The sequence below is a fragment of the Portunus trituberculatus genome, chromosome 17 (assembly GCF_017591435.1).
Source record: "Portunus trituberculatus isolate SZX2019 chromosome 17, ASM1759143v1, whole genome shotgun sequence".
NCBI classification, from domain to species: domain Eukaryota; kingdom Metazoa; phylum Arthropoda; class Malacostraca; order Decapoda; family Portunidae; genus Portunus; species Portunus trituberculatus.
Genome location: NC_059271.1, coordinates 4,005,001 through 4,022,500, shown reverse-complemented (window position 1 = coordinate 4,022,500; position 17,500 = coordinate 4,005,001). Strand labels below are relative to the sequence as shown.

Below are 17,500 nucleotides of genomic sequence, written 5' to 3'. Positions count from 1 at the left end.
CAGCAGGCTACCAAAATGTATAACACACATATACACTGCGTAGTGTAGGCTTTATTTTTTTTTTTTATAGTGGTTAATACCAAGTTAAAGAGAATTCTCTTTACTTCAGGTTAGTACATTTGGGACTCGGCTTGGTTGACAACACAGGGGATAGAGTCCCAGGCGCGAAGAGGCAAATGGGCGAGCTTATTAACATGTAGCCACAGTTCATCTAGCAATAAGAAGGCACGTAAAAAGTTGTGGTCTTGCTATTCCGTTATTCTGATGTGTGGTGCGTGAGCGGTATCAGTCCTACCCGAAGATTGGTCAGTATGAGCTCTTCTATTTCTTTAGGCCCGCAGTGGTTCCCAAACTGGGGGAAATTTCCCCCTGGAGGGAAATTTGAAGCTACCGGGGGGGAAATAATTACACTACCTACTAACAAAAAAGATCTCAGACGGATTTTCTCATGTCTGAGAGAGAGAGAGAGAGTCGCCGTGGTGCAGTGGAACCATGTTTACTTTGGGGTTCGAGGGATCTCCAAGTGCACGGGTTCGAATCCTGTCCACGGTCCGAGTGTAGGTTGGGCTTCCTCACTAAGGGCAACGGTTTCGTAGCGGGTGGGCTTTGAGATAGGTGCCACAAAAAGTATCCCCTTTAGCCCATAAATTCCCGTGAAAAGCCCGCATGGTATAAATAGAGAGAGAGAGAGAGAGAGAGAGAGAGAGAGAGAGAGAGAGAAAATGGCTGTTATAGATGGGCGGCGCCGTATCTACTAGTCGTAGTCGGTTCACGTTCAAACATGAGCTCTCACATCCACATGAAGGGGGAAATCTGGATGGTTGAACTTGGTGCAGGGGGAAATGACAGAAGAAAGTTTGGGAACCACTGCTCCAGAATCTCCTCTTTCAATTTCTGGTTTATTGCACTTGCTTTCTCACATTCAGTTACTCTTAATTTCAGGGCTGTGTTTTCCGTTAGCAGTTGGTCTTGTTTATCCATGAGATAGGGCATCACCTCCTTCATGTATCTTAATTCTTTTTCTACATTAACAAGCCTTCTCATATTACCTCGTTCATCTTGGAAACCCAAGAAATCCTTTTCCATAGTATCATTAGTCAGTTTCCTCAAAACAATAAGGGTTTCTATAAAGCGTTGGTTTTCGCTAGGCGTGTTTTGATTCCGACATGCGCCTGGCAGCGCTCGTTATTCATTCCTTATATGTGATCTAACACTTATTTAATTTGGAGATAGGAGAACCTATGGCACCCTCCCTCCCCCCTGAACACACGTCTAGGCCTGCGTCCAACTCCTTTTGTAGCAATCTCTGCGAGTTGCTTAGTTGCGTGTATCCTACTCGACGGCTGCGGTGTGTGTGTGTGTGTATTATTATTTTTATTTATATTATTATTATTATTATTATTATTATTATTGTTATTGTTATTGTTATTATTATTATTATTTATTATTATTATTGTTATTGTTATTATTATTATTATTTATTATTATTATTGTTAATAATGATAATAATAATTATTATTACAGTAATAGTAATAATTATGATAATAAAAACAATAATATATATATATATATATATATATATATATATATATATATATATATATATATATATATATATATATATACTGGAAAAAAACAATGGGGAATAGTGGGGGAAGGCTTAAGGCTAGATCAGGGGAAACTATTCTATTGTTTAGTTGCTCCCACCACAGTGGGAAATTGGGAATCGTGCTGAGGTGGTATGCTGGTGTCAGTCTGTATGTGGCACCTTTAGGAACAAGGGTTATATCTCCTCAGACTTAGAACACTTTCATTACCAAAATCCAGCCATGTATTCTTGCACTTTGTCTCAGTTTATGCTCTCCCAAATGAGGTCATGTGCCACATTTAAAGGTATTTATTTCTTGTATTTCTAGATGCCTGCCATACTCCTCTGCTTCCTTGGGACCATCCTGGCAGTTGGTGTGCATGGTGCTGGTCCAAGTAGCAGTGATAATATAAGTAAGGCCTTTGTATAAAAACTGCTTGTATGAAGTGGGCCTCACACCTTTATAAGATATCTAGAATCTCTTTAGTTAGTTGTAGGCTTCCGAATGTTTTATGAATTGTCTTAAACTTTTTTTTTTCTAAAAGAATAACCCATACGTGTATGTTCATTCTTATCAAGCTTCTACAATAGTACCACAGGCCATATCAACAAATTCTTAGCTGTAGAGGTTTGACTCTGGACATCTTTTATGCCCAAGTTTTACAGTTTTGCTAAGCAGCTGTGATGGAATTAATACTAGCGATCAGATATAACATAGCCAGTGAATCTCAATGTTGAAAATTTTGTTCAAACTTTAGAGGCAGGATATTAAAGTAATGGCATGGTAGTTTGAAGGATTAGAGCAGTCACCCTTTTTAGTAACAGACTGAATATAAGTAGATTTCCTTTAAGAATGAAAAGTAGATGTTTGGTCAAGTCTTGGTCTTGATCAATCTAAAGACTTCCCAGGCATGTAATAAGTAAATGCTTGTGGTGGAGGTGTGAAATCAGTACAGATCTTGTAAGAATATACAAAATGAGTAGCTATGTTAACACCATCATTATTTTTATGATTGTCGTTGTTAATTTACTATCATGAATTTTAGTTAATTTAGCCATGACAGGTAGTATACTAAATTCTGTTTGCTTCATTTGTTTAGTGTGTATTTTTTTCCATTTAGTTGTTTTTCCCTCTATTATGTGTTACTTGGATTTTCAGCATTGTCAACATTATATTAATTTTAGTGATTATCATAGTATTTTGAATACAAATAAGATTTTGTATTGTTTGATTTCATTAATGTTTAAAACTTAAATATTTGCATAATTTTTAACTATTTTGTTATACATTGACAAAAAAAATCACCCTTGCTAATAGATAACCTGATTGAAAGTTTCTTGAAGAGATGCATAGTGTGGCAGTGCAGTCCAGTTAGTTACACATTCAGATTTTGTGATGGCAGAAGTAAATTATTAAAGTAGCTCATTAATTGCACTTTTTTCTTTCTCATGGCAGTTTATTATTGATTTCCCTATTCTTAGGTACTAACCTGTATGTAATCAATACTATGTAACAATATGTATCTTTGAGTAAGTAAGAGAAACATATACTTAAATAAACAGTTCAAATTGCTCTTTTAACATTTTCCAGAGTTCTCTTCAAATTTCCTGAAAAAAGATGAAAATGCTAAACATCTCCTAGATTTGATGAAAGGCCATTTTAGCAACTCTCTTGACTACCTAATCAGTGTAAGTAATATTATTACATTAGCATATAATAGCTCTGAATTAAAAAAAAAAGTTTTACAAAGTTTTGGTGAGCAATTTACATTGTATACTTGTTTGGATTTCTCTTATTTTCATATCAATAGTTAAGTCTCAAATACTGTATATTTTGACAGATGTGGTCACTTTCAGATAAGACATCCTTCAAATTTCAATCTGAATTTAATGGTTTTAGATATTATCTCTCTCTCTCTCTCTCTCTCTCTCTCTCTCTCTCTCTCTCTCTCTCTCTCTCTCTCTCTCTCTCTCTCTCTCTCTCTCTCCTCATTATTTTTTGGTATTTTGTAGTCCCAGTCTTTATATCCAGTTACCTACTGGTAAGAAAATGAATGGAAGATAGAATGAAATTACTGAACTGATTGTTGGGTTACATGAATGGAAAGGGTTAATATGTTGCTAATTTTGGTTGTGAATTTCTTGTGATGTTTATATCTTCTGATGATCCAAGTGATTGTACTATTGTACTACATTGCTACCATGTTTACAGGGCAAATATTATGACAGCCAGGATGTTGAATTTCCTGGTATGGCAAAGCTCCTTGTGGAGGAGAGTGATCGTCAGTGGGAAGAAGGTATGAGTGTTCTTAAGAAATATCTTCACTTAGGAGGAACCACAGATGGAAGTAATTTCATTGACAGCATGAATTTTATCGGAACTGTAAGTATGATGTAGTTTTTTTCTTTAAAGGTATTGTAATACTCCGCTTAACGAACGTTCGTCTAACAAATTTCCAGTTTAACGTACTATATAAAATTAGACCAAAAAGTCCGCATAGAGTACAACTACATCCGTTTTAGTGTATTTTCTGGGTTTGAATTTGCCGGGTGAGGGACGTGGCAGCTTCGCTGTGATTGGCTGGCTCTCCGCCTCTGTCTCTAGTGCTCCTGGAACTGGATCCAAGATTCTTTAACAACGTCAGAGCAACCTCCTGCCGCAAAATAGCATCCATGAATGCTTGGAGGGACGATGACGAGGTTGCTATCAGGTTGCTCTGAGATTGCTGGGAACACCACCTCTGGAGGTGGTGTTAGTGTATTATATATGCATTTATGTTCACAAAACAACATTTCTATTAGCTTTTTACAAACCTTGCCCCCCATGAAAGGATTGTTTTGTAATGTATAAAGTGAAATCTTACATGGAATACCAAAAAATAAAGCAGAGATGAGATTGGCCACAGACGAGGCGGAGACTCACAGTGACAGCTGCTGCTTCTTCTTCTTGTAACCCTTTTAGCTTGCGTTTAAGTCCTGACTTGAACTTCCATTGAGAGTAAACAAAGCGAGAGTGCATCATAGTACAGTGAAAGGTTTAATGAAAGTAAAAAACTATGAAGTTAAACATTTAAGCAGTTTAATTTAAGTCATTGTAATGTACACTAATGTATGTATGTACGTAACTTTATAATGTTGATGATCTTAAATTTATGAAGGGAGGGAGAGTGAAACAGGAAAGACACTAACTGGCAACCAGTGGAATGTAAATAAAGGGCACATCATTGTATCACATACAAAACTTGTGTACCACATTTCCACAAGGTTTTCCATTTTATCCATTGTAGAGTCACGAGTTCAGGTGGTTCTTTTAGCTTGCAAGGAAGATCGGTCTCAGCAGCCTTCTTAATAGAGTCTACTGACTTGAAAATAGTAGAGACAGTAGATAGAGTCAAGATGGTGGTGAGCAATGCTATTAGTTTTCTTACCTCTCTTGTGTCTGTGAATAATATCCAGCTTCACTTCAAGAGTAAGAAACTTCCTGGTCTTCTTAGCAACGCTAGGCAACATTGCAGGGCATTTTGGTGGTAAGTTTAGCAAGGGAAGACGAGCTGCTGCTGATGCTGTTATTTTTTTGAACAGGGGCAGTGAGTGGTGCGCGTGTTGCCCACGAGAGGCGCTGGTGTATTAAAAACCCTGTTGGCTTGCGTGATACAGCGGGCTTTCAAATTTGGAAAAAATTACCTGTATAAAACTTCGTTAAAGCGAGTTTGGTGTTCGTTAAACGAGCAGATGGTAGTAAAATGAAACCTTCGTTGTAGCGAAATTTTGTTGTGTGAACCTTCATTAACCCTTATGTTCCGGCGATCGTATATGAACGATTGCATCAGTGTGTCCGTAGCGATGGCGATCGTTCCTGTAATCAAGAATTTTTGCGCCTCGTGTTTGAGCTCCACACGCAGTTTTTCGAGTCAGATGGCGAGTGGAAGTATCTGGCTTCTTTTTCCACCCGTAGTGTTGCCACTAGCTCTGTATAATTAGGGGTAACGAAGCTATTCTCCCATTCTGAGGGCGACACTTGGCAACCCCAGCGACCCGCCGTGTCGAAAGCACCCTGATAAGAGCGAAGGGACGTCTCAGTTCATAACTCACTATGGAACAAGACAGATAATTTTTATTCAGCAGTGCTTCTGAGCCTGACTACAGTGACAGTGATAATGAGGAAGAAACTGAAGAAAGCAAAGACAGCAGGAGTGAATACTCGGAAAATGATTCAGAGGATCCACCTGTTTTCTCAGAACAGAGAGAAGACAGAGATAGTGGTGATGGAGAACAGACTCCAAACATCGTATTGAGAACCCAGAGTGGCTCATGGAGATGAAGGCGTGCCTCTCGTGTTCTGGGAAGACGATCAAGGGGGCGTGTGTGTGTGTGAGAGAGAGAGAGAGAGAGAGAGAGAGAGAGAGAGAGAGAGAGAGATGATACCTACATGTTATTTGCTTGAAACTTGATACGAAAAGGGGTGAAAGAATACTCTCTCTCTCTCTCTCTCTCTCTCTCTCTCTCTCTCTCTCTCTCTCTCTCTCTCTCTCTCTCTCTCTCTCATTGGAAGTGTACAATTTCTCTTCCAAGATGAGAGAGAGAGTGTGTGTGTGTGTATTCACCTAGTTGTATTCACCTAGTTGTAATTTTACAGGGCCTGGGTATCATACTCGTGTGGCCCTGTCTCCATATCTACACACATCCAACTTTCCTTTAAAACTATGCACACTCCTTGCTGACACCACCTCCTCACTCAAACCATTCCACACCTCCACACATCTTTGTGGGAAACTATTTTTTCACATCCTTCAAGCATATTCCCTTGGCTATCTTTTTACTATGCGATCTTGTAGTTCTATTTAAGTTTTCCTCTCTCAACATCATTTGCTCATTATCCACTTCATCCAGTCCATTCAACAGTTTATAAACCTGTATTAAATCTCCTCTTTCTCTTCTTTGTTCCAAGGTAGGCAAATTCATTTCTTTTAATCTCTCCTCATAGGTCATTTCTGCCAATTCCGGAACCATTTTTGTTGCCATTCTCTGCAATCTCTCCAACTTCCTTATATGCTTCTTTTTATAAGGGGACCAAACCACTCCAGCATATTCCAATCTTGGTCTAATTACCATACTAATTAATTTCTTCATCATATCTTTATCCATATAATGGAAGGCTAATCCAATATTTTTATCAAATTATACGTTTCTCCAAACATCTTATCAATATGAGCCTCAAACTGCCCATGGTCTTGTATTATCACTCCCAAATCCTTTTCCTTTTCCACCTTTTTCAACACTACTTCTTCACCCATCTTATATGACCCTCTTGGCCGTCTTCCACTCTTCCCATCTCCATCACATGACTTTTGCTCAGATTAAATTCCATTTGCCACCTCTTGCTCCACTCCCAAATCTTATCCAGGTCTGCCTGTAAAATTTCACAATCTTCTTCACTCTTCACACACCTACACAACTTCGCATCATCCGCAAACAAATTAATATAACTGTTTACTCCCTCTGGCATGTCATTAATATATACAAGGAAAAGTATTGGTGCCAGCACTGAGCCTTGTGGGACTCCACTCTCCACCACCAACCAGTCCGACTTTGCATCCCTTATTACCGTTCTCATCTCCCTCCATCTCAAGTAGTTTTCCATCCACTTTAACACTTTTCCTTTCAGTCCTCCATAAATCTCTACTTTCCATAACAGTCTCATGAGGTACCTTGTCAAAAGCTTTCTTTAAATCCAAATATACACAGTCCATCCATCCTCTCTCTCTCTGTATTTTGTCAACCACTCTTGAATAAAAGCTCAGTAGATTTGTTACACATGACCTCCCTTTCCTGAAGCCAAATTGATGATCCGATAATAACTTATGATCCTCCAGGAACCGTATCCAATATTTCTTTATCACCCTCTCACAAATCTTACCGACCACACTTGTTAGAGACACAGGTCTATAGTTAAGAGGCTCTTCCTTACTGCCTCCCTTATAAATGGGCACCACTTCAGCTCTCTTCCACTCTACTGGTACTTCCCTGTTTCTAATGAACACCTTATAATATCATATAATGGATCAATCAATTCTTCTCTACACTCCTTCAATAATTTTCCTGAAACTTCATCTGGTCCCATCGCTTTATCATCTTTAAGTTCCTCCAACATTTTATATAACTCCTTTTAGGTATCTTAATGTCATCCATGTGCACATTTCCTTGTACATTCTGTGGCTTTACAAACATTGTTTCTTCAGTAAATACTTGCTGAAACCTATTATTTAGCAATTCCGCTATATTCTTAGGGTCATCTACTATCCCTTGCTCTCCTTTTAATCTTTCAATGGACTCTCTCTTTTAAGTTTACCATTTATGAACCTGTAAAACAATTTTGGATGTTCCTTACTCTTGTCTACAATATCTTTTCAAATTTTCTTTCTTCCTCCTCCTTACCCTCACATACTCATTTCTCGCCACTCTATAATTCTCCTTATTTAGTATATTCCTGCTCTTTTCCATCTTTTCCAAGCCACATCTCTCTTTTCCTTAGCCTTAACACAAGTTGCATTAAACCAATCCTTTCTTCCTTCCTCTCTCGGTTTATACTTTGGTACAAATTTCATAACTCCTTCTTTATAATATTTCATAAAAATCTCATATTTCTTTTGCACTTCTCTGATTTGTAACATCTCCTCCCAATCTAATTTTCTGAAATAATTTTTCAAACTTTCTGTGTCCATCTTTCTATAATTCAATCTACCACTCCTGTATGTCTCGTCCTTCCTTCGCTGTGTTGTTGCTATCTGCATTTCCATAACCACATGATCACTCTTTCCCAAAGGACACTTGTATTGTATATCTCCACATAGGTACACTTCTCTTGTTAACACCAAATCCAGTCTAGCCGGTTCATCATCTCCTCTATATCTAGTATTTTCCTTCACCCTCTGTTCCATCATATTTTCCATCATTAGATTAAGAAATCTCTCTCCCATGCTTCCTCTCCAACACCACTTACTAGATTTTCCCAATCCACCTCCTTACAATTAAAATCTCCTACTAGTATCACCTTTCTTTTTCCAGATAATACACTTTCCAAACTCTGTAAAGTATCCTTGATCATATTGTCGTATTCCTTAATGTCCAAGAATTTGTTTTAGGAGGTACATAGGTCACCATGATTATTAATTCTTTTCCATCACTTTTTATCCTTATGCTTATCACTTCTGCGTTGTTCTTCCCATACCAAACCTTATCCACATTTATTTATTTCTTCGTCATAATCATAACTCCTCCTCCACCTTTACTCTCTATCCTTTCTCCATATATTATATTTATTATCCAAATTTATCTTTGTTTTTTCATGCAATTTTGTCTCAGTCAAACACACTATATCAGGCTTCTCCACTATCATATAGTCTTGCAATTCCAATCTACTTGACAGTATCCCATCTATATTAGTATACATTACGGTCCACCCACTGCTCCCTCTAGGGGTTCCTCCGTATTCCTTCTTTCCACATACCACTTTCTGACTCTCTCTCCTATAACTCTCCAAAAAAACTTTTCTCTTTCCTCCTCAGACCGCTCATCATTTTTCCTTCTCGCCTCTTCCACCAATTCCTTATATCTTCTCCTCTGTGTGTGTGTGTGTGTGTGTGTGTGTGTGTGTGTGTGTGTGTGTGTGTGTGTGTGTGTGTGTGTGTGTGTGTGTCATCGCTCACCGAGCTGTTTCTGCTTGACGGATCACAGCGGGCGGAGGAGGAATCCTTGATAAGGCAATAACTAAACTTTCAGAGGTCACATCGAGCTAGAAAATACATCATTGTATTCAGAATAACAAAGAGAAAATAATTATTTGTATTCAAACAGTCTTCTGACAATTTCTAGGTTTACCATTTTTACCCATCATTTACCATTTTTACCCGTCATGGGATATTGGAAAATAGTTTAATAACCGGAACGTAAGGGTTAAGCGGGGATTGCCTGTATTTGATTTTATTTCTTAGGTATTATATGATTTAATTCAGTCTGTTTTCATATGTCACCATTCACATCATGTATGTTTTGTAACAAGTTTCCTTTCTTCCTTTGACTTTCCTCCCTATTTATCTTCTGCATGTTTGTACCACCTCCTTCAATAATACATCTTCTTTATCACTGATCTCTGTATGCTATTATTATTATTATTATTATTATTATTATTATTATTATTATTATTATTATTGTTATTATTTTGTTATTATTATTATTATAATTTGTTATTATTATTATTATTATTATTATTGTTATTATTATTATTATTATTATTATTATTATCATCATCATCATCATCATCATTTGTTATTGTTACTATAATCATTGTTATTTATTTATGTTTAAAGCCATGATTCTTTGTTAATTCAGTTTAGCTCACTTCTATTCATTAAACCCTGACTTCTTTTTATTGTCACTATCCTAACAAAATATGCAGAATTGCACCTTGAATTTCAGTGATAACCTATAATTTAGTGGTATCATTAGCTTTATATGAAAACTGTATATACATGATTTTATCAGTTTCAGCAAAATAATGCAGTTGATGTGAACTACAAGGATTCTCTGAAAACAGTGATGACAAAGTCTCACCACCTGACCAGAGAGATTACAAAACTGCATGTTAAGGCCAACCAAAACCCTTCAAATAATGGTGATACTGCTGTAAGTTTTTCTGATTATAACATGAGTATAGAAGTTTTTTTTTTTTTTTTTAGTTCAAACAATTGTTAGAATATCCAAGTTTCTCTTAACTTTTTTAGCCATTCCATGCATTTGATTACATTAATTGTAGCTAACTTGATAGGTCTGGTAACTTTTTTTTCTCTCTCTCTCTCTCTCTCTCTCTCTCTCTCTCTCTCTCTCTCTCTCTCTCTCTCTCTCTCTCTCTCTCTCTCTCTCTCTCTCTCTCTCTCCCTATGATAGGGGCCTCAGTTTATATCTAAATTGAGAAATACTGTCACTATACTTTTTATATGTAATGAAAAACAATTGATATAGGCAGAGTAAGTGGACTAGAAACCCTTTTAAGTATGTATTATAATATTATCTCAGTGGAGAAACTCAGTCTTCTGTTTAGATGGACATTCCTTCTGAAAAGTATTTGTGAGATTGTGGGTTGAATGTGGGTCTTCCATCTATATGTACCCTTTAGAATTAGCTATATGTTATCACTGTGTTCAGTTATGTCATTTTGTCATTCTCTTTTAGTGAAATCTGAAAGGTGTGGTGACATTTATGTAACCTGTATGCTGCAGTAATTTCTTTGTGTAGTCTATTTCATTCATATTATTTTATGTGAGTTTTTCCTTAGGTGAAAAATAATGAGCAATCATCTCATTCCACATAGTATAGAAGTATTTGAGTAATAATGGACACTCGATTAAAAAGAAAAGGTTACAAGAACAAATGAGAAGAAATATAACATCATAATGCCCTATGAAATTAGAAAAAGTGGAAAAGGGTGTATATAATGTCTATCCAATGTCCAAACATAAAACTTTGGGCTTGAATATTGTGGGAACTATTTGACTGTTTCATTTGCTCCATTGTCACCCAGCTAAAGAATAATCACAGAAACCATTGCTAAATATGATTATGATTATAATTAATTGATAACTTGCTGTGGTCCATACAGATCTCTTTTTTAGAATGAGCTTTCTTAAGTTACTTTCAGGATGTTAGCTTTTTTTTTTTTTTGCTAGATATATATTGTAAGTAATTGTTTACTGATTTCTTAAATATACTTTGAACACATTTCAGTTATAATTAATAAGATAACAAAATTCATAGAAATAGTCATGAATAATACCTGACTATTGCATCCAAACTAAAGAAGTTTGGATGAAAGAAAGAAAGATGATCCTATTGACACTAGTTATATGGTAGATATATTTACTCATTTTGTTGTTAGTGCTTACACTTTCATTAATTAATTTTGGTGTAACATTTTCAGGTTTTACATTTCTTGCAAGAAAAAGCTGAGAAAGAGATTGAGGTGGCAAGGAAGATGGCAGGTCTCTATGTGATGGTCAAGGATATGTTCTCTGATGGAATTGCACTTGGCATCTTTGATCAGAGTCTGTAAATGTTTTTTTTTTTTTTTTTTTACTTTATTATATACATCAGATTCTTTATTTAAAACCAAAGTAGAAAAACCATGTAGAATTTTTTTTCTCATGGCTGTTATAGTGGTTTATTGTAATGTAAGAGAATCAATGTAGTAGGTTTATTGTATGTACTTTTGCAAGTAATATTATATATATATATATATATATATATATATATATATATATATATATATATATATATATATATATATATATATATATAGATAGATAGATAGATAACTTTTGAACATGAGCATACAAGATCTTATATATTTTCAATAATTGTACTGAATACTTAATTGATATATTCCTCTGTTTGTAACATGCAATACAAGAGATTAGAATGAAATTATATAATATTCAGTACATAGTATGTGCTTAGCTTGTAAGTAAATGCTTCACTGGCATGTTTTTATCATTCTAGATATATTTGTAATTGAAATTTAAGTATATTACATAATATGTTATTTCTCTGCCTTTGGCGGCTTAACCTATTTTGAACCCACATGTCACCTTTTACTCAGAAAGTAGCAAAATATTTTTAAAGTATCCATATTTGTTTGAATTATTTTGTATGAAAAGTCCTAAAAAAAAAAAAAAAAAAAAAACATGGTCGATGTACATGCCTCATCAGAAAGTACATACTAACCTAACCTACAATCAATCACCGCTAATAATTTGAAATGTATTTCAATATTAAATTCATTGTCTATGATCAGATATAGAGTAAAGGTCTCAAATACACATATGCAAACAGTTTTTAAATACACACTTGAAATAATAAAAATTTGCAAGATTGTACAAAATTGGTTCTGTAAGATATATAGCAAAGTATTATGAAATACATATAAAGCATTTTGGCTGAGCTTCCTTTAGTTTCCCAGAATTACTTTATTTCTTCTCAAATGATAAATAGCTTGTATCCACTAAGCAGGCTGGACAAAATCATGTCTGCTTTATTTTTCCTCTCTCTCTCTCTCTCTCTCTCTCTCTCTCTCTCTCTCTCTCTCTCTCTCTCTCTCTCTCTCTCTCTCTCTCTCTCTCTGTAAGTATGAATTTGTAATTCTTGCAATGAATGACCAGATTAGGTCAGAATATATATCATTACTAAGGTGGGATAACATCATTTGTATCTTAAGGAAAAAACTTTGTTAATGCAACCAGTATAAATAGTAGTGTACATGTATTTTCTTTAGTTCAATAACCATTCCATCAAATATTTACATAGATGTTTCAATAATATAATAATCAAGCTTACCATTAACTTTAGGTATTAGGTATCACCATCAAGGTCATGGTTGTGTACATCACACAAACGTTACCCAACATCCACTCGAGTTAGAAACTGTTTTCTACCATACATGACCATATACTTCAGAAAAAAACAGTATTTGCTTATACAATATTAATAATAATAATAACAAAAGTAATAATTGTTAGTATAACAATTATAATAATAATAATAATAATATTATTATTATTATTATTATTATTATTATTATTATTATTATTATTGTTATTATTTTTATTTATTTTTTTTCTCTTATTATTATTACTATTATTGATATTGCTATTACTATTTTTTTTTATTTTAACAGTAATGATAACAATTACGGATTATGATATTACAAATATCACCTTTATTATAATGATAATAATAATAATAATAATAATTATTATTATTATTATTATTATTATTAATCATTATTATTGTTAGAGATGTACCAACGTATCAGTATCGGTATCGGTAGTATCTGCCCATTTAAGGAGTATCGGTATCGGCTTATTTTCTGCCGATACTATCGATACTTAGAAATAGGAATTTATTATGTCATGTATCTCAATTTGCAAGATATTCTGTTAAGCAAAATTTGGATGTTTTATAGCGATAAAAATGGATTGATGATAATGCTAGATTATTTAGTATGATACAGCGTATTGAGTCCATGGTGCTTAGTAATAAAATATATTGGTTGGTAATGAGTCACTTCTATTACTGTACGTGTACAACACAGGTTGGTAGCGGACTTGGGACCCTGCTACATGCCTTCCTTCATCCCTCACCTAAGAGAGAGAGAGAACAAGACCACCCATATCTTGCTCACTCGTATACTGAGGTCAAGACGTGTGGCAGATATTGCAGCCAGGGGCATTTCTAGACCCCCAGGGGGCCCTAGGTAAGAAGGACAACAGATCAGTAAATAAATATTCTATTAAAGAATTAACATATAGAATAAATGATAGATAAACTCACTGCAAACTTTACACACACTATATAAATGACCAAAAAAAAAGGTAACGTTAGCTGCAGCACTACCTACCTACTGTTTTAACGTAACACACAGCTTGAAGGCAGGCCAGCTGCACCACTTTTTTTTTTTTATGTAACGCACATAGTTTACACTTTCTCACCTACCATTATCAAGTTGTTTTTTCTTGTCACTTTTTTTTTTTTTTTTTTTTTCTCGTGTCCAAAGGAACATGCTCGCTTCATGTCATATTTCTCAACAAGGAAGGACTGCACGAATAATAGTAATGATAATAATAATAATAATAGTAATAGTGATAATAATAATAATAATAATAGTAGTAGTAATAATAAGGGATGATAATAATAATAATAATAATAATGATAATAATAATGTCTAACTAAAAAAGAAAAAAAAAAACGACGGTGGGCAGCAATTATATAGACTGATTTCTGGTGCATGGTTTTCAGTATCAGTAGTAGTGTCGGGATCAGCCCAATAGTGTGGTATAGGTATCGGTACATCTCTAATAGTTGGTGGTGTTCATTATGCAAAGGATTGATATGCAGTTTGGAGGACTGAGGTATTACTTCCATGATATGCACTGATCAACATTTCAATGGTGATGAATATGTAGCTAATATTTATGGTACTCTGACAAAAAAAAAAAAAAAAAAAAAAAAATGGTTTATGTTTTTCAGCAGACTGATAACATAGTCTCAGCTATGGTTTCTGTAACTACTAATAAGGTGTTTGTGTCTTGTATCGACCATAATGAAGAAAACCATTTCTATTAGATACCCTCACTTGCAGCCGGAGCATATTTTCCCTCTCAGTCAGCTGCTGCCGAGCGGATCAATAGACCCACATCTTGACATCCAGTGTATATGGGCGATCTGACTTGGAGCGCATCTTTGTTATGCAGTATAAGGTTTATCATAAAAAAAAGAGACCTCTTAGGATATCGACGGTAACGATATATATATATATATATATATATATATATATATATATATATATATATATATATATATATATATATATATATATATATATATATATATATATATCATGACGAAATTTCAGTTAATACGTAAATGAAAGTGTGAAATGCATACCATGCGTAAAATTTCGAGATGTTTTCGCTGAAGCATTATATTATTGTCACTTCCCTTTTCAGAGATCAACATGTACTAGACTATTACTTACATGTAATACTCACCGCAGATTGGGTGTTTTAAACACACACACACACACACACACACACACACACACACACACACACACACACACACACACTGTTGAAAAGACTTATTGCAGTACTATAAGGTAAATTTACTGTTCTGATACCATGGAAGTGTCGTAACGTAATGATAATTATTGTCCAAACAAGCAACGCAAGGTCAGCACAAGTAGCGTCTCTTGTTGCCTTGGCAACGGTGTAGTGGTGCCACCTGCTCGGTTCCTTATGAATTAGGTATATTTGTTTCTTAGAGTTTGTAATTCGGAGGAAATCTATAGAAAACATGATGATACATTCTCGTTTATGTTTTAAGTATCCAAAACGTATTTTAAAGTTAAGTATAAAATGAAATGTAGGTCAAACTAGTTCATAATGCTGCCAAGGCCATTCAGTGTGTGGTCAACATTCGTGCGTTGTGCACCGAGGTCCTTGGCGCACCTGGCCGGTGACACTGCCGTCCTCAACTCCCTCATCAGTAACGTGGCCATGGCATTGTGATTTGTGATTATCGTCAGGCTGCTGAACTCTGCTGCCATAACAACACTGCTAGGAAGGTAGGCAGGCTACTCTGAATGTGTCTGTGTTCTTATAATACGATTAATTAGGTTAAACCCCTTGTGCCACTTGATTATCTTTAACCATACTTTTCTTAAGTCTGTTATTAATTATAGCACATTTTTTTTTTCTGTCATAATATTTCACTGATATATTGTAGTACTGATGCATTTCCTTCTTTGAAATGTTGAGTTTTCGTGTGTGTGTGTGTGTGTGTGTGTGTATTTACCTAGTTCCCTAGTTGCATTTACCTAGTTGCATTGTACAGGGTTGGTGCGGGCTCATAGTGTCCTGTCTCCATATCTCCATTTCTCCAATTTTTCCTTAAAGTTATGCACACTATGTGCTGTAACAACTTCATCACTCAATGCATTCCACTTCACCGTTCTGTGCAGAAAACTGTATTTTCCGATATCCTTCACACACTGCCTCATCCTGATCATCTTTACATGTCCTCTTGTCCTTCTATCTTCTGTCACCAGCACCAGGACTTCCTTGTCTGTGTGTGTGTGTGTGTGTGTGTGTGTGTGTGTGTGTTAACCTAGTTGTATTTACCTACTAGTTGTATATTAAAGGGTTTGAGCGGGGTTCATAGTGACCTTTCTCCATATCTATTTCTATACAACCATAAATTTATGCACACTTTCTGCTGTTACAATCTCATAATTCAAGCTGTTCCAGATGTCCACTGTCCTATCCGAAAAACTTAACTTTTTAATGTTTCTCAGACATTGACTTTTCCTGATCTTCTTAGTGCTCTCTAGTTCGTCTATCTCCATCTTCAATTAGTGATACTAGGTCTTGTCTATCCATCTTTTCCATACTGTTCACTATCCTGTACATCGTTATAAGATCTCTCTCCGTCTATTCTTCAAAGTTGGTAGTTCCATTTTGTTCAGTCTATCATCGCAGGGAAGGCCTCTTATTTCTGGCATCATCTTTATAGCTGTTCTTTGGATTCTTTCTAGTTTCCTGATGTTTGCATGTGTGGTGACCATACCACTGCTACATGTTTAAGTCTAGGTCTTATCATAGTGGTTAAGATCTTTTCATCATACTCTTGTCCTTTTAGTTAAATGCCACCCTGATTGATAGTGTCTTGTATGTTGAAGCAAATAACCCATTTATGTGTCTTTGTGGGACTCATGTCTTTCTCTTCTTTCTTTTTCATTATAACCTCTTCTCCCATTTTGTATTCCCATGTAAGTCTTTTATTACTTTTACCCATTTCCATCACATGTCATTTTTTGGCATTGAATTCTCATTTACATTTCTGGTTTCATTCCCAGATCAACATCTCTGCAATTCAATGCAATCCCCCTTGTTCCTTATTACTCTCAAGAGTTTCACATCATCGGCAAACAAATTTATGTAACTACTCAGGTTCTCTTGTATATCGTCAATATATATTTGAAACATTATTGGTGCCAGCACTGACTCCTGTGGTACACTACCAGTTACTGTGCTCCAACTTGATGGGGTGTCTCTTATCACTGTCCTCATTTCTCTTTCTGTTATGTAGTCCGCCATCCAGCTTAACATACTTCCCTGTACTACTACTCCTACATGTTCGACTTTCCATATGAGTCATCTATGAGGTACTCTGTCGAAGGCTTTTTTGATATCTAAATACAGTGTCCACCCATCCATCTCTCCCTTGTACCTTATCTATTACGCGTGTATAAAAATTTAGTAGATTTGTGATACATGAGCAACCTTTTCTAAATCCAAATCACGA

General features: G+C 35.4%; 2 protein-coding genes across 9 annotated transcripts in view; both read left to right on the top strand.

The window, feature by feature from the left end:
• The window catches only part of LOC123505123, a 15,830-nt gene extending 3,255 nt beyond the window's left edge, over positions 1-12,575 (top strand). For 2 of the 3 annotated variants that reach the window (XM_045256203.1, XM_045256205.1), the window contains exons 2-6: positions 1,917-2,001; positions 3,180-3,277; positions 3,801-3,971; positions 10,130-10,270; positions 11,562-12,575. In XM_045256203.1, the coding sequence (XP_045112138.1) occupies positions 1,917-2,001; positions 3,180-3,277; positions 3,801-3,971; positions 10,130-10,270; positions 11,562-11,693 (627 nt within the window). In that variant the 3' untranslated portion in view covers positions 11,694-12,575. Of the gene's footprint in view, positions 1-109; positions 226-1,916; positions 2,002-3,179; positions 3,278-3,800; positions 3,972-10,129; positions 10,271-11,561 lie in introns of all 3 variants that reach the window. The other variant, XM_045256204.1, reaches the window with a different exon arrangement.
• Positions 12,576-12,743: 168 nt separating this feature from the next.
• LOC123505120 (NACHT and WD repeat domain-containing protein 2-like) overlaps positions 12,744-17,500 on the top strand; it is a 65,000-nt gene continuing 60,243 nt past the window's right edge. For 4 of the 6 annotated variants that reach the window (XM_045256197.1, XM_045256198.1, XM_045256194.1 and 1 more), the window contains exons 1-2: positions 12,744-13,892; positions 15,600-15,761. The gene's annotated coding sequence lies outside the window, so the exon portion shown is untranslated. Of the gene's footprint in view, positions 13,893-15,590; positions 15,762-17,500 lie in introns of all 6 variants that reach the window. The other 2 variants (XM_045256195.1, XM_045256196.1) reach the window with 2 other exon arrangements.